We start from the raw sequence: 27,105 nt of genomic DNA, 5'->3' as shown, positions 1-27,105 counted from the left end.
ATGCAGGAGACATGGGTTCGATTCCTGGGTTGGGAAGACCTTCTGGAGGAGGGCATGGCAATCCATTCCAGCATTCTTGCCTAGAGAATCCCATGGACAGGGGAGTCTGGCAGGCTACAGTCCATAGGGCCACAGGGAGTCAGAGACAATTGAGGCGACTGAGCATGCATGCATGCATACATACCCTCTTGGTGATTTGCCCTCATTCACTCATTGCCTGCTTCATCCCCACCCTTCCCTTCATGTTATTATTCAGGTGTCCAGTCTTGGGCTAGTCTCTAAAGGTGAGACAAACAAGACACAATCCCGACCTCAGGGCTCCTGGTCTAGCACCTGCTCAGTGAACGTTTGCATGTGATTTGAACATGTCTGTCTCTGGGGGGGTCTTCCTTCATCCTCTCTGGGCCACCAACTATCCTGGGTGCCCCCAGAATAACTCACCAAGGAGTGTCCATCTGACCAGCGGAAGTCCCCTTCGATGGTCTTGTCATTCAGGCCGATCCACTGGTAGTCCTGGGCATTGTCTAGAGAAAGGGCATGGATATCGGGCACCTGAAGGTATCTGGGAGAAACTTGAGTTAATCGAGACAGAGGGGACGGAGGGGTGGCAGGAGCTGGGTGGGTGCTCAGGAGTGTGCCACCTGCCTCCGGGGTCCTGACAAGGGTCATGATACATGCATGTTTGCAGTGCACTTGGGCCCACCTCCCTGAGCTAACGTAGACTGACAACAGGGTTAGTCTGAGGCTGGCTCTGACAGACTGTGGGCTGTCCTGGGTACAGTCAGAACCACTGGCCCCTCAGCCTGTGGAAATGCCCCCTTTCCCTCCCTCCCTGCCCCTACTGGGCCCAAGTCCACTGACTGCTGGCCAGGGAGGCCCTTGGCTTACGTGGCCATTACCCTCTCAGGCCCGTAAGGCTCCACTGAACTCACTGTTGACAAACTCCTGCTCCTCGGGGGTGACGATGCTGCTCAGGTGTGACTGCTGTTTCCGGCACTGGCTCTCGGCGTCCACCCAGGTTGCCCGGTCGGGGAAGTGGCGGTAACAGTGGCCCTGGAACTTGGTCCAGCCCTCCTCGCACAGCTTCTGGTCTGCAATACAGGGTAGGGGCTTGAGGAGAGGGCCAGGGGGCCGACTAGGGGTGGTAGATTCCTGTGTTTATCCTGCCTTCTGCGTCACACCCCGAAAGGCAGTGAGAGGCCCCATTGGATGGAGGCTCAAGTGGGAAGCCAGGAGGCCTGGTCCCACCTCTCATCCCCCAGAGGCCTCTGGGAAATGCCAGGGACCCTCTTTTTTTCTGATATCGCCTCCCTCCCCTGAATCTTTTCTCCTGTTGATGCCTGCTCAGCAGGACTGGCAGAGCTCAGCAGGCCAGGTAAAAAGAGGTGGGAAGGTAGGAGGTGTTGAGGGTTAAGGGCAACTTAAGGAGACTCTGAGGGGCTTCAGGGAGAGAGGGGGTGCCAGGGGAGTGTGTGCAGGTGGCAGGAGCAGGAAGTGCTGGGGGCATGGAATGGAAGCTTGGGTGGGGACAGAGGAGGAGAACCAAGTCCGCTTTGGTCCAAAGAAGACATAGACCTCTAAGTCTTTTGATCAGAGTTGGCTCGGAGAGCACGCAATACTGGCTTGGGGTCCATGACCCAGGGACCCTGGTTTTTCGTGTTATTTCTTGGTGGCGGATGAGAAGAGGGACTTCTCTCCCCCTAAATCTATATTGATAATGGGTTCTGAGTTCAGGAGAAAGCACTGAGGTGCAGCTCTTGGAACAGTCTAGAGGGACAGACAGAGGCAGGGGTGTGCTAGAGCTGGTGTGTGTCTTCCCAACTTGGCCTTTATTTTTATTTATTTATTGCCGCTCCATGAGGCACGCGGGCTCTTAGTTCCCTGACCAGGGATAGAACCCATGCCCCCTGCAGTAGAAGCAGGGACTCTTAACCACTGGACCATTATGGAAGCCCCCCAACTTGGCCTGTAGTGGTATGACATCGGTAGCTTCCCTGGCCCTCGTGGGAGTGTTGAATCTTAGAAACCGGCAGGTGCTCCACATTCTCTTTGAGAGGCAGTTGTTAAACATCTACCAGCACAGCCCTGGACAGAGGGAATTCCAAGATCCTCTCTTCTTTCTTCCCCTGGTGTCTCACAGGTGAAGGACTGTCCCTAGGGCCCTGGAGCTGAGTGTGGGGCCATGAACCCCTCAGGCTGTGTGGCGGCCTTCTGGTCGGGCAGTTCTAGGAAGAAAAGGATCACTACTGCTTGGCAGGGTTGGAAGACAGACACAGAGAGAAGAGTTCGTGGCCAGCAGTCTTTGAAGAAGGAGGCAGAGCAGCAGGAAGTGCTTAGGAGGAGGTTGCTGGTCCCCCTGCTGCCAACAACTTCTCCAAAGGGTTTGGAAAGAAAGGCGGAGAGGCTTCAGAGATAACTGAGCACCTAAGGAAACCACATACATCATCCCAGGGCTGACTTGGGGGGTCAATTCTTGGACCCCCTTGGGGCCTGAGGGCTGAGCTGGGCTGGCAAAGCTGCAGGGAATAGCTGAGCTGGGAGAAGCCAGGGTCCTGCAAAATGGAGGTTCTGGGGAAATAAACAACAGACCTCCAGGAAGGCTACAAGAAGGCTCAGGGCTACAGCCAAGGTTGGAAGCACCCGCTGCGGGTGGTGAGTGCTCAGGACTGGATGGGAGAAGAGAGGCAGCCCTGCTCAGCTGGGTGTCCAGGCCCAGGGCCCAGTTCCGGGGCTCCGGCAGCACCCTCTCTTTGCTGCATCAGAAGGCAGAGCCCTGTGCAGGCACCTCCTCGCCCAGCCTGGCACCCAAGAGCTGTGGTCTGCATGGACATTCCAGATTCTTCTCCCAGTGGCAAATATTCTGGCACCCCGGGGAGAAAATCCTTATAACTCTCCACTCACACCCCAGAAAAGACCCGTTGCACCAATTTCTTGGAGCCTTGGGTGAAGGTGGAGGATGGGAACCTGCAGAGAAGGAGGGTCCAGGCCAAGCCTTTTCATTCAGAATTTCCTCCACCAGCCTGAAACCTTCCAAAACTATCTTCCCAGGCTGATTAGGAGTTTCAGCTGCTGTTTGGAAGCTTCTGGGATGTCCAACTTGAGGTCTCACTGTAAATGGCTTTGAGCCCCTAAACACTACCAGCTCTGCATGGATCATTGCTACTAGCAACAGCAAGCCTTTCTGAGTTGGGGTGGCCCTGGGACCCAGGAAGATGGGGAGACTAGGAAACACCAAAGGTGAGAGGGCTTCAGGCACAGTCTGGCCTCAGGAAGCTCCTGGCCCACAGCTCCCCTTGGCAGGTCCTGGCCCAGATGCAGAAGCAGAGGGGTTGGCAAGAGGAAGCTCATCCAGTGTAGGGGGCATGGGTTTGATCCCTGGTCAGGAACTAAGATTCCACATGCTGCGTGGTGTGTCCCAAAAAAAAAAAAAAAAATTGTTTAAGAAGGAATAGGAAGCTCAGCTCCTGTCCCATGCAACGAGGTTCTGTTCTCTCTGACCAGCCTTTTGCCTTGCACAAGGAAGTGAGAAAGGAAGCGCAGACCGGAGTGGTGTTGACATGGCAGCGGTCATGGTGGCAATGATGACAAGGCGACACGGAGCAGTCCCTGTGCATGTGTGACCTGAGCATGCTGGTGACATGGGAGCTCTCAGACAGATTGACCACAGCTCTCTCCAGAGAAGAAGTCAGCCTGGCCAGTGTGGTGCGGTGGCTCCCCGGGCCATGGAGGGGCCACTCAGGTCCCATGGGCAATACGGCAGGCAGACACAAGCCCATGGGCATGCTGGGAGGATCCATGGCCATCATCCAGAGCAAGGACCAATGACTCCCACCCACAGCTTCCTTCAAGACAAATGCATGGCATCGGCTCTGTCTTCTTAGTCTGATGCAGGCACCAACTTTGCTGGTGGCATCTGGCAGACCTGGAGGAGGTTAGTGTTTGAAAGTTTCCTCTAGAGCCCCACCTTCCAAAACACAGACTGGCCTGGCCTGCCTGGCTCTTCTGCGGTCAGGTCAGCCAGTGCACCAGAGGAGGGTTTCTGTGGGGAACAGCGAGAGAAGGAGTGAGAGTGAGGGAGGCTGACTTCTCAGTTGTGGCCCCGGAAGTGGCTGCCTGGATGGATCTTGGGTGGGGGGGAGTCCAGCCAGGGCCTAGAACCTGTGGTTAGCAGGGAAGGGTGAGGGAGGAAGAGTGGGTGCAGCAGTTAGTAACATTAGCTGAAGCCGAGACAGCCGTACCAATCTCACACATGTCCCCTTGGTAGCTGGGAAGGCATAAGCATGTGAAAGAGTCGATGGCGTCCACGCAGGTGGCTCCATTCAGACAAGGGCTTGAGAGGCACTCGTCAATGTCTGCAAGAAACCAAGGGCCACCATTAGGTCTCCTGCCCGCAACTCCAGCTTCTCAATTGCATTGCAGCTTCTTTATGGGTGGCCAGCCCTGTGGTTCTCCACAGCCCTGGATTTCCTAAGAACTGTTGCTGCTGCTGCTGCCGCCGCCATCTTGGAGCACTGACCCAAAGATCCAACAAGGGTTTTCTCGCATGTGTGTGATTCTTGACTGGCAAGGTTGGGGCATTGGAGCCAGGTTTCCCAGCAGGTGAAGAGATCTGGGGCTTCTGAAGGCAAAGGCCTATTGTGAGAGTGAGCTTGGAATTCCTCCAGGTGTCTTCTCTTGTGAATATTTCAAGCAGCCTTGGGGTCTGAATTGGCTCTCAACATGGCAGTGAGCAAGGACGCTGGAATTCAAATACTGGAAACTTAGAGCTCTTTCTTTTCCTAACTTCTGTCATTTTGAACCAAGAAAAGAGGACAAGGCCATGCAGTACTAGAACAAACAAGCTAGAAGTGGTTTGCAGAGTACAGGTTCAGGAGAAAATGGCAGCATGGAATATTCACGAGATTTCTTTTTTGGTTGCAGAACCTTCTTTGTCTTCAGTAAATAAAAGTCTAGAGTATCTTATAAAGATGAAGCCAACTTTGTTATCTTGGGGGGATGGAACAGAAACCCAGTCTAATATCTCCCCATGTAATCTTCTCTTCCAGCCAAAGGCCTCAAAACAGGGACATCTCCAGTGAATCATGATTTCTAGAAGGGTTGCATCCTGGCCAGTGGGAGACCAGTGTTGGAAGCTGGCGAGGCACTTAGTAAGTGGCCAGCCACCAGCACCAGCCTGGGATACTGGCAGGTCTCCATCAGCCTCGTTCCCCAGAAGACTCTTCTCTCCTTCTGTTCTTCTGGTCCAAGATGTTCTTTGTGATCCATCTTTGTGGGACTTATACTGGTAAGTCATTGGCCTTTGCCTCAAGTTTTCATCCATTAGCCAAGGTGAGAACTGGAACTCCTTATCTCGTCTTTCTGTATCTTTCAGAGAAGCCAGAGACCTAGAAGATCCTTCTACTCTTTTTGTATTCATTCTTCAAAGGCACCTGCTGGGTTCCTTCTTCTGAGAACATGACAAAAGGTATTGGAAGCTTCTCTTCCCAGGGGATTCATACAATTCTGGAATGAATAGATTCCACTGTCTTATAAGTCAGCATGATGTGTAAAGCTATGTTCATACAAACTTCAGGACCTGATGTGTTGATGGGCGGTCTCCACGTAGGCACCTTCCTAAATACGTTCCAGGATTTAGTTCTGACTTCTAAAGAACAGACTAAACCGTTAAAAGTCAATCCTCTGAGAAGAAGATAAAAGCACTTTCTTCTGGATCCTTTTCACTAGTGCGTCACTGATGTCATCTAGACCTGAGCTGGGTTTGTGCCATGAGAGGCCCTGAGAATCTCAAGTCCTCAGGGAGGTCTCTCTTCCCACAGAGTTCTTGACTTCATTTCAGGGAGTTGTATACCATGGGCTAGAAACCAACAGTTCCAAGTTTGAAACTGTTCCAAGCAAAACCAAAATGCATGGAGGAACGGGCTGAAATCCCAGCATGCACTTGGATTCCCAGCATGCACCAGGATTCTCAGCAGCAGCAGTAGCAGCAATAGGTCAGGCCGGTGGGCTGGGCAGAAGCTGGGGGAGGCTCTTTTGCTTCTACTGTTGTCTTTTGGTCCATTAGCATCATTATGGGAGACGGGAAGCACTGGGCAAGGGGGTATTAAGCAAATGTAGGCGCTAAAGCAGTTGTACAGAGCAGGGACGGGAATGGCTCTTGGGAAGAAGAGCTAGACATCAACCCTGGGGCCTCTGGCCAACCATGGGGGAGAGGGTGGGAGGGCAGAGGCCCAGGGGAGGTCAGGCCCAGTGGCCTCCAGTGGTCCCAGAGGCTTATTTTACATCACTTGCCCTCCCCAGGTGGCCTGCGCCCTGGGACAGTGCATTTTCTTTTGTTGTGTTTGGCCAAGGCGCAGAATCTGAGAAGGCTGCAGGGACTGAAACTCAAGGAACTAGTTTCCTGGGCTCAGAAGCTGTTTCATACAGTGCCCCAAATTCACAGATGAGGAGGGAAGGAAGGGCCATAATCCTGAAGACCTGAGAGCTTGTGAGCAGCACTGGGGCAACTTAGGCCGTCGGCAGTATGGAGAGGGCGGGACAGCCTGAGTGGGGCCTTCTCTTTAGTCACTCAAGCCTGTGGTGCCTCTTCTCTTCCTCTGACTAGAAGAGCCATTCTGGCCCTAATTCGCCCCATTCTCAATTTGCTGTCACCTTGTCTGGGGTCCCCAAAGTACAGCAGGGCCCAGCCCAACTGTTCTCATGGTTTCAGAAGATAAGCAATGTTCTAACTGCCTTCACTGAAAGAGGTGGGGCGAATTAGGGCCAGAACGGCTCTTCTAGTCAGAGGCAGACTATCTGAAGGAAGAGAGGAAAGAGAGGGAGCCATTATCTTTCAAGAATCTTCTCTGAGCCAGACACCATATCTCACAACCACTTATCCTCCAAGTGTCCCTATAGCATGGATATCATTGTGTCATATTATAGATAAGAAAACAAATGAAGTGACCTGCCCATGCTGGTAAGCAGGGGAGACAGACTGGAGGAGATGGAGGAGAGAATTAGACCATGAGGATGAAAGCCAGGCCTCTGTTATATGTGGAGAGAGAGAGACACTGGAGTCCTGGATCTCACCATCTCATTACCATCTGTACCTCCCCAGCCAAGGGCTCACAGGTCATCACTGAGTAGGGACTCTGAGTCGGCTTTTCACTATTCTAACCAAAAGGGATTTTTTGTTCCTGAACAAGGCTTTCTAGTGATGTCGCTAGCTAAGAACCCCTGGTAAAGGTGATGGGAATAAAGATACTTGCAAATAATCACCTTGGCCTCTGAATTGGAGAACTCAGGCCTCTACCCTGAATATATCTTGTCCAGCTGTTGCCTGGGTCAGAACTCAAGACATCTAACTTAGAGTTTCTTTTGTTTACAGAAAAAGTTGAGTGACAGGTGCTTTTACTCAAGCGATATCCAACCAAAGGGGCTGCCACTCATAAACACCATGGTATAAGTGCTACCCTTCAAGTTGTTCAGTGCACAACCTGTGTGGCTCTATATGATGGCCCTGGACATGACTTTACTGAACAAGGACGTGGGGGGAGAAATCCCCTCAAGAAGCATAGAGGCAATTTCTTAGCTCGACAGATGCTCCACACCCTGCAAAGACCTAGGATCTATCAGGATGAACAGAACTGAACATATATACTCGCTTTCTGGTATATCACAATTGATAGTAGGACTATGTGTGTGTGCTCAGTTGTGTCTGACTCTGCCATCCCATGGATTGTAGTCTGCTAGGCTCCTCTGTCCAGGGAATGCTCTAGGAAAGAATACTGGAGCAGGTTGCCATTTCCTACTCCAGGAGAAGGACTATAACAGCATATTTATCAGTTCCAATTAGCTTTAAAAATAAACATGACTAAAGTATAGTTATTTATACGGTCAAGTCTTTTATATTTTAAAGGTTGATCTTGGATGCAACTTTAATATCCTACTTCTTAAATTCAATTAGTTGCCTGTTAAAATCTGCCTGTGGACTTCTTGGTTATGTCAAGTCAAGATGTAATTTGTATCTTCACTTGTAACCCTGTATTTTTACTTGGTTTGAAAGCATTTCCCCCAATCCCCAGGGATAAGGTTTCACTGGAATTCAAACATCACCCCACTGGGGGAAGAGACAGTGTCAGATTATAGATCAGAATTTCAAATCCACAAAGTGAAAAATGTCAATAAAACAGAAAAGAGTCTGATTAAAATTTAAGTTCATGCCCTTCTAACCATGGAGTTTAGAGAAATCCAGGCAATGCCAGTGATTGCTAGGAAATTGAATGTGAGATCTGATTTCTTAAACTTAGCTGCCCATTAGAATCATTGTGATAGTTAATTTTTAGATTAAAAAAAAATTACCAACACCATCAGAGTCCCTCTCCAGACCAAGTGAATCAGAATTGCTCATGGTGAGGCCCAGGTATGGCACTTTTAAAAAGCATTCCAGCATTTCCCTGGTGGTACAGTAGATAAGAATTCAGCTGCCAGCACAGGGGATGTGGGTTCGATCCCTGGTCTGGGAAGATTCCACGTGCCACAGGGCAACTAAGCTGGTGTGCCACAGTTACTAAACCCATGACTACTGAGGCCTGTGTGCCTAAAGCCCATCCTCTACAAGAGAAGCCACTGCAATGAGAAGCCCAAGCACTCGAGAGTAGTCCCCACTTGCCACAACTTGAGAAAGTCCATGCACAGCAACAAAAGACTCAGGGTAACCAAAAATAAATAAATAAATAAAAATAATAAAGTATCCCAGGTGATTCTAAGGAGCTGCGAGGATTGAAACCTCAGGATCAGAAATCTAATTCCTACAGGAAATACTGTGTTAACAATGGAAGTGAGGAGAGTGCTTCTGCTTTTTAAGTTGATAGGAATAGGATAGTCTTGGGTTTATTTTTTGCCACATCTTGTGGCCTGTGGGACCTTAGTTCCCCCACCAAGTATCAAACCTGCACCTCCTGCCATGGAAGCGAAGAGTCTTATCCACTGGACTGCCAGGGAACTCTCCAGTTCAGTGCTTACTGCCAAAGAATCTGTAGCAGTAGTAGTGCTCAGCAGCTAGTCGTGTCTGACTGCGATCTCATGGACTGTAGCCCTCCTGGCTCCTCTGTCCATGGGATTTACCAGATAAGAATACTGGAGCGGGTGCCATCTCCAGTATGGCAATACCGGTTGCCAGCTCCTACTCCAGGGGATCTTCCCAACCCAAGGACTGAACCTTCATCTCCTGTGTTAGCAGGCAGATTTTTTTGATCATTGTGCCACCTGGGAAGCCTTGCTAAAGAATCTGAGTATTCATTAAGCATTTATTTTGCTGTAAAGAGTACAGATTAATAATTTATCAAGAACTTGTTTACAGAACGCTGACTAAACAAGATGACACAGATCTATAAGGCCTTCTAACAACCTGTAGTTCCTGGTTCTAGAGCCGCATGACAGATGGATGCTGGACACCATCTGCAGTCCTTTTGGAAGCACCAAGTCTTGAGTTAAATTGAACAGGAGTGACTTGGGACCCCAGGGGTATTGAGGTGGGCATTGAGATGCCAGATTTTGCACGTGGACGATTCTTACTACTTGCTCTTTCGAGATGACAAAGCTTTTCGTAATCAGCGGCATGAGAGACAGAAAAGGGAACCTGTGAGATGTACATGGATGATCTTAATCCTCACAGCAGTGTTTCTCCGCTCTGCCTCCACTGGAGTCACCTGGGAGTTTAAAAAACCCCAGTGCCAAGGCCACAGGACTATTCTAATCAGAGTCTGTAGGAGTGGGACCAAGGCACCAGGTCTTAAAGCAGAGAACCACCATCTTTGACCCTGTTTACAACTGAGGTAGCGAGGGCTCGTCTGTGTCTAGTTGAACCAATGCAATACTACAGCCACTCTTCATTCTGGTTCCCCTGAAATCTAGCTTCTAGCTTTTTAAGACCAACAACTGGTTGTTATGTTCAAGAGGTTTCTTATTCAGCTGGATGTGTTAAGCAGTGAAGACTTCAATTTTTTTTTTTTAAATCACAAATTCATTTCTTGGATATTAGCACATAAATGTTTTCGATACAAAAAGTGTTAGAAATTGTTAGTCGCTCAGTCGTGTCCAACTCTTTGTGACCCTATGGACTCTAGCTCACCAGGCTCCTCTGTCCAAAAAATTCTCCAAGCAAGAATACTGGAGTAGGTAGTAATTTTCTTCTCTAGGGGATTTTCTTGACTCAGGGATGAACCTGGGTCTCCTACATTGCAGGCATATTCTGTACCTTCTTTGCCACCAGGAAATTCTATCCCGGAAAAAGAACTAGTAATATGCTATTAAAATAATGCCTATCAATATAACTCAAACTAAATGGCCAATTGATTAGGTAATTATTGAATAGATCTAATTTAATTGTTAATTGAAATAATAAGTGTTTCCTCAACTGGTCACTGTAATCATCTTTTAACCCAGTTGGTTAGTTAAGTCGCTCAGTGTGTCTGACTCTTTGCAACCCCATGGACTATATGTAGCCTGCCAGGCTTCTCAGTCCATGGAAATTTCCAGGCAAGGATACTGGAGTGGGTTGCCATTTCCTTCTCCAGGGGATCTCCTGACCCAGGGATCGAATCCAGGTCTCCCGTACTGCAGGCAGATTCTTTACCGTCTGAGCCAATTGGTTGGGATATGCGTTAATTACAGAGTGTTTCGCACTTTTATCCGCCACCCTCACCACATGCACATAACAGAATAGGTTTGAAGACCTCAGTTCTTGACTGGACTCACTCAGTGGAGTTAGGCAAACTGCTTAACCTCTAGGGGCTGCACTTTCAAATGGACATGATTAACAGGCTCTCAGAGCTGCCTGGGAAGAAACTGTAGGAAGGAACGCCCATTGGAAATATACATGATTAAAGAAAAGGTGTCTTTAGAGCAGATTAGCTAAGGCCCATTGTCACCTACTTCTAATTTCAGAGGTGCCAGGATGCGAGCCTTGCTGCGTGACTTCTGATACCAGTGTTCCATTTTTGTTTCAAGTATCAGGTTGGAGAAGGAGTTGCTAAGAATGGAGAGAGGTGTCAGAAGATACTAAAAGAGGGCAAGGGGGCTCTGATCCTGGTGGCTGCCCCCATCCCAGAAGCCCTGCTGGGCCCTGAGTCTGTTCCTCACTGACCCAGGCTGGGCTGGCTGACAGAGCTGAGCTCCAAAGCACTTCACCCAAGACGGGCGCCCTGCTGCTCTCCACCTGCACACCCAGACCTGGGAGTGGGGACGTGTCTGCACACCTGGCAAGACGTCTACCAGTCACTTCTACTGCCGACTAAGGACTCTGTGTGCTGCAAAGCACACCAGGTCTTTCCAAGTTTTCATCAGCGGTGGTCTCTCCCAGGACAGAGGTAGTGCTCTGCCTTCCCCGTGGGGGTGGGAGACAGAGGGGTGTGTCTACAGCCCTGGGGTCACTATGGCTCAGTGGAAGCACTGTCCCCTTGGTAGAAAGGCCAGGACCTTCCTAGGAGAACCAACCTTCTCTGGCCACAGAGGCCTATAGTGTTCTCAGTCACGGCCCCCACATGTGGGCAGAGGCTGATCCCAAAGGGGAAGAGAGTGAACAGTATATACCCTAGAGCCTGTTTGTATATATCTATATCTATCTATCTATCTATCTATCTATCTATATACATTTCCTGTGTAAGTGCCAAGTATATAGCAGGTTTATATTAAGAGTGTATATATATTACGAGTATATAACTCATTCACAGTAATTTCCCTACATGTGAGCCTTCAAGTTGCAAACTTTCAAAGATGCGAACGTGCATGTGGTTCCAGCAAGGAAATGGAACCCGTGCCATCAGCATCAGGCATGAGTGACCTTGCAGCGTGCCCTCCGTCTCCTGTTGCTGACGCCCCTTCAGCTCTACCATCTCCCACCTCCTCTCCCTCCTCGTCAGTAACTCTTCTTGCCTGCTCACTCAATGCCAGCGCCTGTATGCCAGTGTTCTACTTCTCAAGGTACTGTCCTGTATGATTAAAAATGTTTTCTTTGTTTTTGTGTTTGTTTTGTATGTATTATTTGTGTGAAAAGTATTCTAAACCTATTACAGTACAGTACTCTATAGCCAACTGTATTAGTTGGGTACCTAGGCTAATTTTCTTGAACTTAGAACAAACTGGACTTATGAATGTGGTCTTAGTACAGAACTCATTTACCTGGAGGGGACTTGCTGTATTATTGTGCATATGTATTGGTATCTATATTAATGTACCTCTGTGTAGGATATAAAGGCATTTTGCATGTGTCTTAGGAATGAAGCCCTTTAATGGAAGGCCTTGGGTCTCGGATTTCTGACTCCAGACACAAGTAGGGGTAAGGATGTGGAGGCAGTGCAGAGAGCTAATCCAAGAATCTGAGCTTGGAGGGAACTGGGTATTTCTTCCCTCAAGGGTGGTGATGTTGATGAGCTGAAATGTCCTCACGGCCACAGGCCTCTAGGTGCTCAGGGAGCGACACATAGATTCTATCATCTCATTTTGGGAGCCACCTCCAGTCAGAGGATCCCCCAGGCTCCTCACTTATCTCACAAGCTGCTTGGACAAACAGAGGCCCCAGCATGGTGGGTGCTCAAGGGTGGAGCTCTGCTGGGTCATAGCTGACCTGCAGCCATGAATCCTGGAGCTGGGAGTGATGAGTTCTATCTGTGTCATTTCATTTAAGGCAAGAAAGGTACTCAAACCCCACCCAGGCCTAAGCATAGAGGGGCTTTCCCAGAGGGGTCCACTCTGCATGATGCAAGACAGCCTACCCTCAGACTTTCCCTCCCAGGGACTTCAGGGCATGACTGGCTCTCTTCAATACACTGCCTAGCTCAACATTTTTTTTAAGTCTCCAGCTTTATCTTCAAAATTCAAGCACCTTTTGGATTTTGCTCATAAAACAATCATTGGCTTGACAAAAAAAAAAAAAAAGAACTATTTCTCAATTTAATGACTTTTTTCTCCTAAACCATCATGCAGAACAGACCCTCTAGAAAGACATGCCATGTTTATCCTGTGGCTGCTACCCCAACATATCACTATGTACTCTCCTACGCCAGTGTGACAAGAAGCCTGCACCTCAGGTGACCTCGGACACCTCCTCCCGACCCTTCTGTCTGCACCCCCATGGCCGCCGAGGGTCTTACCTACGTCGCAGTGCTTGCCAGTGTGGCTGGGGGGCACAAGCATATGACTTGTCCCTCCGTCTCCTGGCAGGTCCCAGCGCTACAGGGCTTCTCAGCACAGCAACTGGTAGAGGCTGCAACCCCCAGGGAGAGGCTGGGCATCAAGAATGTAGCTGCCTGGGGGTACAGTGCAGCCTCCAAGACCTCCAGGGTGGGGCCCCAGGCCACAGAAACCCACAAGGCTGGTTTTGGGTCAACATGATTTCTGGGGACTCTCTCCCTCCTGAGCCCCTGCTTCTGGCAGGGCCGAATTCTCTGACTGGACTCTCAGTACACAGGGGGATGCAAGGGGTCCCAGAAAATAAAGGAAAACCAGCAGCTTCCGGGTTTGTGTCAAGGCGAGACCATCACCACAGTACAGAAGAGGGTTTACTTGCACAGGGTCGGGGCGAGGACCCAGGGTCCAAAGGCAGGACACAGCTGAACTGATGCATCATATTAACTTGAACTGTGCAGGTTTTAACCCTGCACAAAGCAAATATTGGCACATATATGTCATCAGCAGATTAATTCTCTCTTCTCACACTCACTCCATGGGCCAGGGGCAGGAGAATAATTTCCAGCACTATCTAAACAGTACTTCTCGTGCTGAGTCCAGATAGTTGAGTTCATATGTAAATGTTTGTATGATGTAACTCTACTGTGACCATAACAATTGTGAACCTACAAGTGTGTACTGTGTGCAAAAGATATAGCCTTGTTCTCGACATATTTGTATCTCATTTACTCTCCCCTGGTACTATTGCTGTTTTATAGATGAGGCTCAGAGAGGTTAAGAAACTCGCCTAAGCCTGCACAGCTCAGAACCTTGAGTCTACACTGCTTCCTACCATGCTACAGTCTGAATCACTCCGACCCACTTAGGGGAAAATAATTCCAACTGTACCTGTTGTGGTTGCCTCTGAATCATCTGTCCCTCCTGTGGAGGTTGGGATAGAAGCATCAGTTGGGGAGGTGGCTGTGTTGGCTGTTTGACTCTCTTCTCCTGAGTGCACAGGGCTTGAGGATTCGATTTCTAGACGCGCCTCTGCAGGGCGCTGGGTCTGCTGAATCCACTTGGATTCTGGGATGGTGGTGCTGATGACAATATCCAGCCCTGAGGTGTGGCCAGACAGGTCTCCGCTGGTGTCAGTCCTGTCTCCAGAAGCCAGGGGAGTGGCGGAAGGTGAGCCTGATGCCTCTACACTCACGTCAAAGGCGGTGGTTGACTCTCCACTCACTTCTGGGGTGGCCAAGCCCTCTGTGGGGCCTTCTGGAAAGGCTGAGGGGCTGCCACTTGCTCCCAGGCCTGAGGCTCCCTCCAGATCAGCTTCATGGAAGGTGAAGGTGGTTTCACTCAGGTTAGGGGACCTGGAAGCTCCTCCACTTGCCTCGGGGGCAGCAGACGCTCCCACCTCAGCCTCGGGATAGGCTGATGTCTCACCGCTGGATTCTGGGACTGGTGACACTTCTACCCCAGATCCAGGGAACCCTGGCACATCCCCAGACACAGAGGCTTCACCACTGGATTCAAAAAGTTGGGGGGTGTATGTTACAGGGGGTCTCTGGCCCAGTTCCTGGGAAACGGTTGGTTCAGTAACACCCTCCACCAACTCAGACGTGATTAACGTAACTTCTGGAAGTCCGGAGGCCTCCCCACTGGTGCTCGTTGCTGCAGAGGATTCCCCACTTACATCAGTGGCGCCAGAAAAGTCCCCACTAAAATATGGAGTACTTGCGGGCTCCCCACGGGGCTCCACTAGTCCAGACTGAAGCCCACTTTGGTCCAAAGATCCCAAATGGTCTCCAGACATGTCTGGTGCTCCAGAAGGGGTACCGCTAAGTTCCAGAATGCCTGAAGGCCCTTCTCCTGCTTCTTGGGCAGTTGGAGCCTGGGTTACAGATTCCACCAAAGTCCTGTCTACAAAAGAGACAGTGGGGAAACCAGACGGAAGTCCACTGCTATCATATGCTCCGGAGGGCAGGCTGCTTCCACTCGCAGCTCCGGAGGCTTCTCCACTGACCTCAGTTACTCCGCTTGGCAGGCCACTGAATTCTGGAGGTTGGGGCGTAAACCCACTGGAGTCAATTGCTCCAGAAGACAGTCCACTGACAGCCACTAGCCCAGATGTGCCTGAGAGACCCGCCTCTCCTGAAGGGAGGCCACTGAGTTCCACAGATCCTAAGCCTTCTTCTTCTTTAAATGTCGTTGGGGTCACTTCAACCAAACTGGTGTCCACGAACATAATGCCAGAAGATTCACCACTGCCACTCACAGCACTGGAAACCAGGTCAGGGATCCTGGATGTTGTTCCACTGAACTCTGGCAAACCCGATGGTTGCCCACTGAGATCAGGGATCCCGGGTGCTTCTCCACTCAGGTCGGTTATGCCGAATGGTGGACCAAGGCCAGAAAGAATTCCAGAAGCTTCTCCACTGATTTCTGGTTGTCCAGAGGGCAGTCCGCTAAGCTCAGTCATGCCAGATATTTCTCCAGAAAACCCTGATGGCTGCCCACTGACCTCAAGAAGCCCGGAAGTTTCCCCACTAATGTCAGGAAACCCTGAGGGCTGTCCACTGACACCAAAGAGTCCAGAGGTTTCCCCACTGATCTCAGGAGACCCAGATGCTTGGCCACTGAGTTCAGCTCCTGAAGAGAGTCCGCTTGCTCCTCCACTAATGTCCAACTCACTGAAGGGCAGCCCAGATGTTTCTCCAGCACCGCTGATGTCAATGGTTCCCCTTCCTTCTAGTTCACCTGCTGTGGTGGCTGTGACGACTTCCACCAACGTAGTATCCACCAGAGAGACAGTTGGGAACCCAGATGGAAGTCCACTGAAATCAGGAAGGCCAGAGGATGGGCCACCTCCAAGGTCCACCCCAGAATACTCACCACTAAATCCAGAAGGAAGACCACTTGCTTCTGGAGCTTGCCCACTTCCTAAAGTTACAGAAGGTAGTCTGCCAAGGTCCAAGGCTCCAGAAGCTGACCCAGTCAAGTCTTCTTTTCCAGAAGTCAACCCACTAAGATCCCCAGCTCCAGAAGCAGAGATCTCCAGACCTTCCCTTCCAGAAGGAAGTCCACTAAGGTCCCCTACTCCAGAAGCAGAAGTCTCTAGATGATCCTCTCCTCCAGAAGGAAGTCTACTGAGGTCCTCTACTCCAGAGGCGGAGATCTCTAGATGACCTTCTCCAGAAGGAAGAACACTGAGGTCCTCTACTCCAGAGGCAGAGACTTCTGGACCTTCTCCAGAAGGAAGTCTACTGAGGTCCTCTACTCCAGAGGCAGAGATCTCTAGATGACCTTCTCCAGAAGGAAGAACACTGAGGTCCTCTACTCCAGAGGCAGAGACTTCTGGACTTTCTCCAGAAGGAAGTCTACTGAGGTCCTCTACTCCAGAGGCAGAGATCTCTAGATGACCTTCTCCAGAAGGAAGAACACCGAGGTCCTCTACTCCAGAGGCAGAGACTTCAGGACTTTCTCCAGAAGGAAGTCTACTGAGGTCCTCTACTCCAGAGGCAGAGATCTCTAGATGACCTTCTCCAGACGGAAGAACACCGAGGTCCTCTACTCCAGAGGCAGAGACTTCTGGACCTTCTCCAGAAGGAAGTATACTGATGTCCTCTACTCCAGAGGCAGAGACTTCTGGACCTTCTCCAGAAGGAAGTCTACTGAGGTCCTCTACTCCAGAGGCAGAGATTTCTGGACCTTCTCCAGAAGGAAGTCTACTGAGGTCCTCTACTCCAGAGGCAGAGACTTCTGGAACTTCTCCAGAAGGAAGTCTGCTGAGATCCTCTACTCCAGAGGCAGAGACTTCTGGAACTTCTCCAGAAGGAAGTCTACTGAGGTCCTCTACTCCAGAGGCAGAGACTTCTGGACCTTCTCCAGAAGGAAGTCTACTTAGGTCCTCTACTCCAGAAGCAGAGACTTCTGGACCTTCTCCAGAAGGAATTCCACTCAGGTCTTCTACTCCAGAGGCAGAGATCTCTAGATGACCTTCTTCTCCAGAAGGAAGTCCACTGAGATCCTCTACTCCAGAGACAGAGACTTCTGGACCTTCTCCAGAAGGAATTCCACTCAGGTCCTCTATTCCAGAGGCAGAGATCTCTAAATGAACCTCTCCTCCAGAAGGAAGTCCACTGATGTCCTCTACTCCAGAGGCAGAGATCTCTAGATGAACCTCTCCTCCAGAAGGAAGTCCACTGATGTCCTCTACTCCAGAAGCAGAAACTTCTGGGCCCTCACCCCCAGAGGGCAACCTGTCAACTTTAGGAGCACTGGTCCATGTAATTCTCTCTTCTTCCCCTGAAGGCAGTCCACTTTCCACAGGCAGGCCTGAGCCCACTGTAGGGGTGAGCCCACTGGAGACAAGGTCTTCAGAGGGCAGTCCACTTGCACTTTCCCCTGAGGGCTGCCCACTGAAGTCTAGGTGTCCTGAAATTTCTCCACTGCCTGTGAAGTCACCACTGACTTCGGGTACCCCAGATGCCTCCCCAGAGATTGGTAGCTCAGTCCTGCTGGGCACTGGGGCTGAAAGTGTGGATGGCTCCTCTGAGGGGAAAGGCTCCTCTGAGGGGATTGGTTTCTCTGAGGGGAATGGTTCCTCTGGGGCGAATGGCTTCTCTGAGGGGAAAGGCTCCTCTGAGGGGATTGGTTTCTCTGAGGGGAATGGTTCCTCTGGGCGGAATGGCTTCTCTGAGGGGAAAGGCTCCTCTGAGGGGATTGGTTTCTCTGAGGGGAATGGTTCCTCTGGGGGGAATGGCTTCTCTGAGGGGAATGGCTCCTCTGAGGGGATTGGCTTCTCTGAGGGGAACAGTTCCTCTGGGGGAAATGGTTTTTCTGAGGGGAACGGTTCCTCTGAGGGGAACGGCTTTTCTGAGGGGAATGGCTTTTCTGAGGGGAACGGCTTCTCTGAGGGGAACAGTTCCTCTGGGGGGAATGGTTTCTCTGAGGGGAATGGTTCCTCTGGGAGGAATGGTTCCTCTGAGGGGAACGGCTTCTCTGAGGCTGAGGGCACTTCCGTTGCAGAAGGGCCTTCTGTGTGCTCCTCTGTTGCTTCTCCAGTGGGAGGCCATGTAGGAGGGATCCCTGGAGGAAAGGAAGAAGAAAGATGAGGTATGAATTTAGTAACTCTGCCCCATTTTAAGCTCATGCAGAGAAGCTGAACTCCATCTCTTCCACAGTAGGACTTTTTCATCAAGAGCTCAGAGATCTGTCTAGACATTTTGTAATGGACCCTCGCACAAACACTTGGGAGAATGGGGACCAGGAAACTCCCCACCACCCTCAGGCTCTGCTTTGTGAGACTCTAGGGGGCAACCACCCATACAACTCACAGTATGTGAGAGCCTGGCTGCCGCTGAAGGCAATCAAGGTCACCTTCTTTCAAGTGTTTCTACATTATCACCTCATTTATCTAGAACTATGATTTTTAAAGTGTGGTCTTTGGACCATCAGCACTGCATCAGCTCGGAGTGGACAGAAAAGCAGATTCTCAGGTCCCTCTCCAGCTCCACTGAATTAGGAATTCTGGGGAAGGACATGGCACAATGTGTTTTAACATTTATACCCCCATGTTTGGGGCAGGACATGGCATAATGATTTTAATATTCTGACCATACTGATAATCTTTGTAAGTGAGAATTGTGCACCAGAACTCATCCTTCTGAGGACAAGAGGGATGTTTGCAAAAATACATCAACTTTTCCATTCTGAGACCCCTAATAGGGCTAATAGAGAGGATTTGGACGAGAGAGAGAGAGAAAAGGCAGAAACCCCATAACTCTAAGTAATTATGGTTACATTATTTCCTTTCTGTCCTGTTTCCTTTGGCATTGAAAAATAACTAGCTGGGATTGTACCTTGCATGTATTTTTGGGCTAATTTCCCAGGCAGAGAACCTGAGCACAGAGGGTGCTGGGTCCCAGTGGTCAGGCTCACAGCCTACTCTCACTTAAAGGAGAATCCTGGATAAGGGTGGGGAGCTCAGGAACTGTCGTGGCATGCATACAAGAGGATTTTAGGTGGATATTTATCTGTGTATTTAAACACACATACACATGCGTGCATGCACACTCTTTCACTTCAGTTGTGTCCGATTCTTTGTGACCCCATAGACTGTAGCCTGCCAGACTCCCCTGTCCATGGGATTCTCCAGGCATGGATACTGGGGTGGGTTGCCATGCCCTCCTCCAGGGGATCTTCTCAACCCAGGACTCAAACCCAAGTCTCCCACATTGCAGGCAGTTTCTTTACCACTGAGCCACCAGGGAATTTCCCCACACTCATACACATAAATATATACACACACCAAAAATCAGAAAATAGCCACTTACAGATATTACATTTTTGGTTTCTTGTCAAAAGCAAGTCAATTTAAAGAAAAAGGTCCAGAGTTAACAGCAGTAGAGATGGTTCCCCATATGGCTCAAATCAGTGAGGTGGTAGGGAACTGACGAAATATTGGGAAATATTTCTGTGGGGCCACTGGAGTCCCCTCCCATGAATAACTTCTGTTACTGGCTGCCCGAGTCCTGTGCCAAGCCAGACACTCATGCCCAAGAGGACTCAGTTCTTCCTGTCCTGGTGAAGGGCGAGGAAAGGGCCTGGAGCAGGTGTGAATACTGGGTGAGGTCTCTGAGTGAAAATTCTACTTACTCCACTGATGCGACTTTACCTTCTGGGTTTGCATTTCCAGCACCCAGAGGAGCACTTGGTGTGGCCAGATTGCTTGGGAACTGTGCACTGACTGAGTGACCGGATGAATTAGTGGGAAGTTTTCATATATTCCTGTCTTCAAATGCATGTAACCCTGGGCAAACTGACTCTGGCAGGTACACACAGACTACTGTGCATCACTATAAATCAGCCTTACCCAAAGTGGGCCATGTTAAAAATGTTCCATGAAAAAAAAAAAGAAAAAAAGACCCTGTGGTCACATTCATTTGGGACCCACTGAATACACTGCCCTCTCTGCTTTACAGAGCATATTAGCACATCCAAGGCTCTGAGGTCTGCAGTGGCGGGGGTTGTGGGGTGGGTGCTATTAATGTTTCTGTAAGTCAGGATTTCCTAAACCTGATGCCTAGTAAATGCTTTTTCCAATAGGGTTTGGAGTCTGTGGATTTCATCCCAGCAAGTCCCATGTGATTTAATCATGACAGCTGTTGCTCAGGAAGTTCTGACTGGGGACACCTGGCCCAAAAAAAGGACCCAGAAGGAGAAACAAGAGAAGACAGGTCACAGTGGGACTGCCAACAGCCACCCCCTCCCAGGTCCTCTCCCCTCTGTTGGAGTTCCTCCCACAAGAGTTTTAAGAGGTGAGGGAGTTAGAGGTGTGAATGCAGGAGCACAGAGTAGGTGAGAGTCCTCCAGCTGATACAGTGCTGGGCATTTGCGGCATGTAGCTGGAAGATAATTGAGTGCAGAGAGAGTGAAAGAGAGAGAAGAGGTGTGCTTTATGAACAAAGCTGCCCTTTTTCTCCCTTAGGAGTTGGTCCTAGATGCCTGCTGAGGTGGCTGAAGTTGCCCATGGCAGCACACTTAGATAACATCAAGGCTGGGGATCAGGGCACGGGTCCCAGGGAGAGAACACCCTCTCCTGCCCCATCCAGGCCACACCCTGGCCCAGGGAGGCAGCAGGACGTGCAGGAGAGCCCGGACGGACCTGGTAGTGGGAAGGTGCCCGCTGGGGTGTAGGCAAGTTCCCATTCCGTCTTGTTTTCTGGCTCAACGGTGAAGCCTGGGATTGCAGTCGTCTCCTCCCCGACAGGGACAGCAGCCACGCCAGGCCCCACTTCGGTCACGATCCAGTCCTCCACGTCAGGGCCCGCTGTGGGTGTGCTACCCTCCTCTTCTCCTGGAGAGGGCACCGCTGAAACACCTAAAGGGGATATGGGTGGTGAGGGCTGGGGGCTCCTCCTTACCAGTGACCCACCCCAGGCTGACCCTTTTTCAGGGGACCCAGGGGACCATGAGGTGGGCCAGGCTTGTGCACAAATTTTGCTGGTCCTTGGCCTTCCAATCCCCACCCAGTCCAGTGAGACGACGTTTGTCATTAATCAATAAGAGCTGTTTGCTTCAACTATATCAATATGCACACACCATCAGCACTTTATTTCAGGGTGGTCTGGGGCACCTCTTTTGCAGAATCTATTATACATGCCAGGAATTGTTTAAAGGTGTCATGATGCATCAATGCATAAAATCATCTTAGGGGACTTCCCTGGTGATCCAGTGGCTGAGACTCAGTGCTTCCAATGCAAGAGCCTGGGTTCAATTCCAGGTCAGGAAACCAGGTCAACCAGATCCCATACACGGCAACTAAGAGTTTGTGTGGAGCAACTAAAGATCCCTCCTGTCACAACTAAAGATCCTGCGTGCCATAACTAAGACCCAGCACAGCCAAATAAATAAATATTTTAAAATAAGATAAAATCATTTTATCCCACAACAGCCGTGTGAGAGAGATACATTATCTCACTTACAGACAGGGAAACAAAGGTTAAGTGACTTTTCCAGTGTCAGTGGCTTCTAAGTGACAGATCTAGTCCATGGGCCCAAGTATCTGGTGCTGGGGGCTTCCCAGGTGGTGTAGTGGTAAAGAATCCACCTGCGAATGCAGGAGATGCAAGAGATGTGGGCTTGATCCCTGGGTCAGGAAGATCCCCTGGAGGAGGAAATGGCAACCTGCTCCAGTAATCTTGCCTGCAGAATTCCACAGACAGAGGAGCTTGACAGGCTACAGTCCATGGGGTCGCGAAAGAGTCAGACATGACTGAGTGACTGAGCACACAGCACGATCTGATGTCAGACTCTGCTCCTAAGTACTGCAATGATGCTGCCTTTCTTGGGGACAGAAATTATGTTCCAAGTGTGTCTGGATCAAAATCAGGAGAGTGCTATTTAACATGCATGGAGCCATCCTAGCACTGGATGGTGAAGGCAGGATTCATTGATTGGGAGTAACTGTGCTGGTTTTGTGCACTTGATTGGGAAGGAAGCCAGGTTTCTCAGCAGATGTATAAAAGGCTGAGTCTACAAAGGGTCAGGGATGGATGGTAGAGATGCTTGGTTGAGAATTTACTTGGGGGCTAATTGGCTTGGCTTCTGATGTCCAGAGCAAGGAGAGGGGTGCTGGGGCGAGGGCCTCATCAAATCCTCTGGGAAGGGATTGGCTTTCTTGACTGACAGAGTGAGACTGAACTTTTTTTGAATTAGGTTTTAAAAGGTGACCTTGGGGCTTCCCAGGTGGGGCTAATGGTAAAGAACCCCGTCTGCTAATGCAGGAGACGTAAGAGATATGGGTTCGATTCCTGGGTCAGGAAGATCCCCTGGAGGAGGGCATGGCAACCCACTCCATTATTCTTGCCTGGAGAATCCCATAGACAGGATCTTGGTGGGCTATGGTCCATAGGGTCGCAAAGAGATGGACACAACTGAAGTGACTTAGCACTGAAAGTCTTGGAAACTTTGGGATGTTCAAGGTTTGTTTTTTTAAAGATTCCCCCCCCCCTTTTTTTTTTCTGATTTAGACCATTAAAAAAGTCTCTATTGAATTTATTACAATATTGTTTCTGTTCTATGTTTTGCTTTTTGGCCACAAGGCATGTGGGATCCTAGCTCCCTGACCAGGGATTGAGCCCATGCTCCCTGCATTGGAAGGCTAAGTCTTATCTACTGGACTGCCAGGGGAGTCCCTCAGGGATTTTTCTAAAAAATTAACTTTATTTTGAAATAATTACATATTCACAGGAAGTTATAAATATACTGAGTTTTGATGTATGATATGTGAAATACAGAACAAGCCAGTACTATAATCTACATTCTGGGCAGTGTATCTGGACCCATGGACCTTGTAAGAACTCATCCAATCAGAGCCTAGCCAGTCCTTGGCCGTGCCCTGGCCATGCCTACTGAGTTGATGACATCCCTCTCAGAACTCTGATAACATGGTATAGAGTCCTCAGCATGGGTCAGTTAGAAATGTGAATTTTTGGTGCTTAGTGAATAATAATTTGATTAAACTCACCACAGAAATATTTAGAAGCAGATGAAAGTTTGACCAGGCTGTACAAATAAAAACTGTATGTATACTTATATACACTCATACACACAACATATATGTGTGTTATTTATTTGCAAAGCTAATATTTATTGAACATTTGCTATTTCCCAGGTACTATGCTAAGTGTTCTGTATGCACTATCCCAGTTAATCTTTCCAGCAACAATTCGAGGTAGGAAATATTATATCATTATTTTATAGAGAAAGCAGAGAAGCAGAGAGACTAAGTGACTCACCCAAGGTCACACAGCCACAAAGCAGCAGAGTCATAATTAAAATTCAGATCTGCCTGATTTTAGAACCCAAGGTCTTACTTGTTTCTCTTTATGTGTCTCTGGGGGCACATGAGAAGGATGTACTTGCCACAGAGTCAAAGCCTAAGGTCATCCCGTCCAGAGGGATTGACTTTTTCCTCTTTGCTGTGATGGATGGGCAGAGATCAGGAGGGATGAGCCTGGAGGGGTCAACCCCAAGACAGAGGGGGCCTGGAGGGGAGATGGGGACACAAACCTCGGAAGCAGAAGGCGTGGTGCCGGGACAGCGGATCCAGCAGGCCTGTCTGGTTGGGGTAGAGGTAGACGGTTCTCACGCCTGGTTTGTCCCCGCCGCAGGCGGGCCTTGGGGTGACGATGGGGTAGCGGAGGCTGCCGTCGGACAGCCAGCCGGCATAGCACTTGTCCAGACCGCGGCTCCAGGCAGCATAGAGCTGGCCCGTGGTGGCCAGCGTGGCGTTTTGGGATTCACAGAACTCCTGGGCTTCCCGGAAGGTGAACTGCTCCAGGCGTGTGGCAAAGAACACCTCCCCTGGGGGCAGAGGCAGGTGGCAGATGTGAGCCTCCGTGCCCATGGCCAGAGCAGACGCTGCTCACCCAGGGGCAGGGCAGCTGCACTAAGATGAGTTAGTCACTCTCCATGCGAACAACCTCCCCTCCTTCTCTCTGGATTCTCCAGTCACATGTAGGCACCCCCTCTTCTGTCTAAGAGAGGTACTCCTGGGCACCCTGTGCTCCCTTAAACCTCAGCACTTAATCATGGAGCCCTGAATGCTAGGGACCTGTGGCCCCACCTGGATCCTGTGAACTCAGGGAGCGGGGCCTGTGGCCACTCTCAGGGGTTGGAGTCCCAACACCCAGAACAATACTGGAGTCTGTTTCTGATCTGGGGGGAGGAAGTTCACATGTATTGAACATCTGCTTATACCAGGCACTTTTCACGCACATCTCATTTAATATTCAGTGAAGTTTCTGATATAGGCATAAATCAGCTCCATTTTATAGATGAGGAAACTGAGGCCTAGAGAGGTTAAGTAACTTGCCCGGGTCCCCAAACAAGTGAGTGGCAGTGTTGAAATCTCTCCAGAATGTCAGCATTTCCAAGACTGCGTTCAGTGGGACAGTAATTTGGTGATTTTAATTGAAATGATAAGAAATAAGACCAAAGAAAGGTTCTGTGTTTCATTAAGCTTGGGTGATGCTTGGTTAAGCAGAGTTGAAGAAGTGTTTTTTTTTTTTTTTTTTTTAATGCAGGACTTCTCATAGTCTTTGATTTGTTCATGGGCATTGAGATTCTCAATGAGGCAGAAGGTGCATATAACATTTTCTGGTATAAGTAAATTAATTTATTTATCCATAGAACTTATTGGTTTTTCAAGAAACCAGTGCTTCCCTGCAATGCTGGGGAATCCACATGAACCATCTGGGAGGCAGACAAGGGGCCTGGCCTGAGAGAGGGACTGGGAAGGCCTTCTTTCTTAAATAGGATCCTTTCCCGGCTGCCTGTTCAGGTGAAGACGGGACTAGATGGATGGTGATTCCCCCTCCTCTGCATCTCTGCATCAGTCCCCTCACCCTTCCACAGCCCGAAATGTGAGAACAGGGCCTGTACCCTCGAGTCTGTCCACGTAGCAGTAGACATCGTAGGTTTCTGATGATGGCCGCAGGCCGTAGGTCCGGACCCCTGGGCTGCTGTCCTTGTCACCCACACAGGGGGTCCGCGGGCTCACAATGGGGTATCTGCAAGGGAGGTTGGGAGGGGCGGATGAGAGTTTATTCTGGAAAACTGGAGATGCGGGGCCCCAGGGTGAGGCCGGGAGGTCTCCTGAAGGATTCAAACCAGGAAGGAGGACTTCCCTGGTGCACCAGTGCTTAAGAATCTGCCTGCCAGTGCAGGGGACATGGGTTCTGTCCCTGGTCTGGGAAGATCCCACACGCTGTGGGGCAACTAAGCCCGTGTACCACAACTACTGAGCCCATGCACTGCAACCACTGAAGCCACACACCCTAAAGCCGATGCTACGCAATGAGAGCAGCCACCACAACGAGAAGACTGCACACACTAACGAGAGAGTAGCCCCCACTCGCCACAGCTAGAGGAAGCCACAAGCAGCAGTGGGGACCCAGTGCAGCCAAAAAAAACAAAACAAAACAGGAAGGAACCTCTCATGCAACACGTTCCCTGTGCAGCTGGGGATGCGGCCGCCTGGGGGCCATCGAGGGATTCCCGGCTTCAGAAGAAAGCCCACAGCATGGAAGGGTCAGGCTGGGGAGGACTGGGGGGCTTGACAAGGAGCTCTCAGTATGTTTTTTGAGGAGAAATGACCAAGGAGTTAATGTCTCCTGGAACCCATTCCCACCCTCTCGGAATATGTTTTGGTTCTGGGGGAGAAATTAAGGGGTCAGCCAGGAGCCACTAATTAACGGAGCACACAGTGAGGTGGGTGCCTGCTTGGTGGTGGGTGCCGCAGGCTCAGGCTCCCCAAGCCTGACCTCGCATGTTTGGGTTTGGACTGGCAGGGGAGCCCAGCTCGTCTGTCACCTGACTGTCTGGTCCTGCAGCCAGCCGGCGTCACACTGCTCGTAGCCTGCTTCATAGGCGGCCTGGAGCTGCTCGGGCGAGGCGATGACGGCCCCAGTGCGCAGGCAGGCCTCCTTGGCCTCCTCAAAGGTCAGCGAGTAGCGGGAGGAGCCCGGGCGGTAGTGGAACACGACTCCTGGGTGGGGAGGAGAGGGAGAGAAGGTGAGACAGGTCAGGATCAGGGCATGGACCAAGGGCCACAATGCCAATATCCGTGGTACCTGGTTCTTAAGGCTTTGCAGGTGTGGAAGGAGCCCTGGCTCCTTGAGGAACGAGCTCTTTTCATCCCCTCCTTCCTTTCCTACTCCCCATCTGATTCCTTGTCAAGCTGGTAATCTCTGCTTGTTCACACTGCTCCTGAAATTCACCTTCCTGAGAAAGCCTTCTAGGAACCTTCTGCCATGGGTGTCCCCAACCCTTCATTCTGGCTTCCTCACTCCAAGGCTGCTCATTTGTCCCCGGATTCTTGAAAACAAAGGCACTTGCTCTTAGTATGAAAAGATTAGGTGATCATTGCAGAGCATTCGGAAAATACAGAGAAGGACATAGGAAAAAACCAAACAAATCTATCAAACCACTGCCTTTCTTCCACTTGGCCCAAAGTCCCGGGTTCAGGGGGTAGGTGGTCCTCCTGAAAACAGCTGGAAGAGTTTGTGCCGGTGCACTGGGTATATGTTGGGGGAGGAGCACAGGACACAGCCTGTCCATGAACTCCCACTCACTCTGCCTCCCCCATTGCATTTAACTGGACACACATTGGTTTTTGACATTTCCCTGGGTGACTGGCCAGTTTACATCCAGTTGCGGATGGATCCCTTATCTGAGTCTCCCCCACGTTCTTGTCCTGTCCTATGTTAGATGCTCACCTATCCATCGGCACCTTTATGGGAGGCGGCCACGTGGAGGGAGTGAGGGTCTCTTCAGCCCTGAGCCAACTTTGGGATATCGTTATTGTTGGCCTTACCCCCAAACTTCTAAGCAATTCTTCCTTCTCAACATACTGTATTTATCTGCGTGATTCAGGCTGACATCTCACTC

At 50.2% G+C, this 27,105-nt stretch overlaps 1 protein-coding gene across 1 annotated transcript in view; it reads right to left on the bottom strand.

Annotated features, from left to right (window-relative positions):
* The window catches only part of ACAN (aggrecan), a 40,199-nt gene that overhangs the window by 2,369 nt on the left and 10,725 nt on the right, over positions 1-27,105 (bottom strand). Inside the window, exons 7-14 of the mRNA XM_052659857.1 lie at positions 26,029-26,203; positions 25,099-25,226; positions 23,725-24,018; positions 20,816-21,031; positions 14,056-18,237; positions 4,239-4,352; positions 933-1,091; positions 442-524 (exon numbers count right to left, since the gene is read on the bottom strand). Of these exons, the coding sequence (XP_052515817.1) occupies positions 442-524; positions 933-1,091; positions 4,239-4,352; positions 14,056-18,237; positions 20,816-21,031; positions 23,725-24,018; positions 25,099-25,226; positions 26,029-26,203 (5,351 nt within the window). The remainder of the gene's footprint in view (positions 1-441; positions 525-932; positions 1,092-4,238; positions 4,353-14,055; positions 18,238-20,815; positions 21,032-23,724; positions 24,019-25,098; positions 25,227-26,028; positions 26,204-27,105) is intronic.

The sequence above is a fragment of the Budorcas taxicolor genome, chromosome 21 (genome assembly GCF_023091745.1).
Source record: "Budorcas taxicolor isolate Tak-1 chromosome 21, Takin1.1, whole genome shotgun sequence".
NCBI lineage: Eukaryota > Metazoa > Chordata > Mammalia > Artiodactyla > Bovidae > Budorcas > Budorcas taxicolor.
Note: the sequence above shows the minus strand (reverse complement) of the source record. Positions and strands in the feature narration are given on the sequence as shown.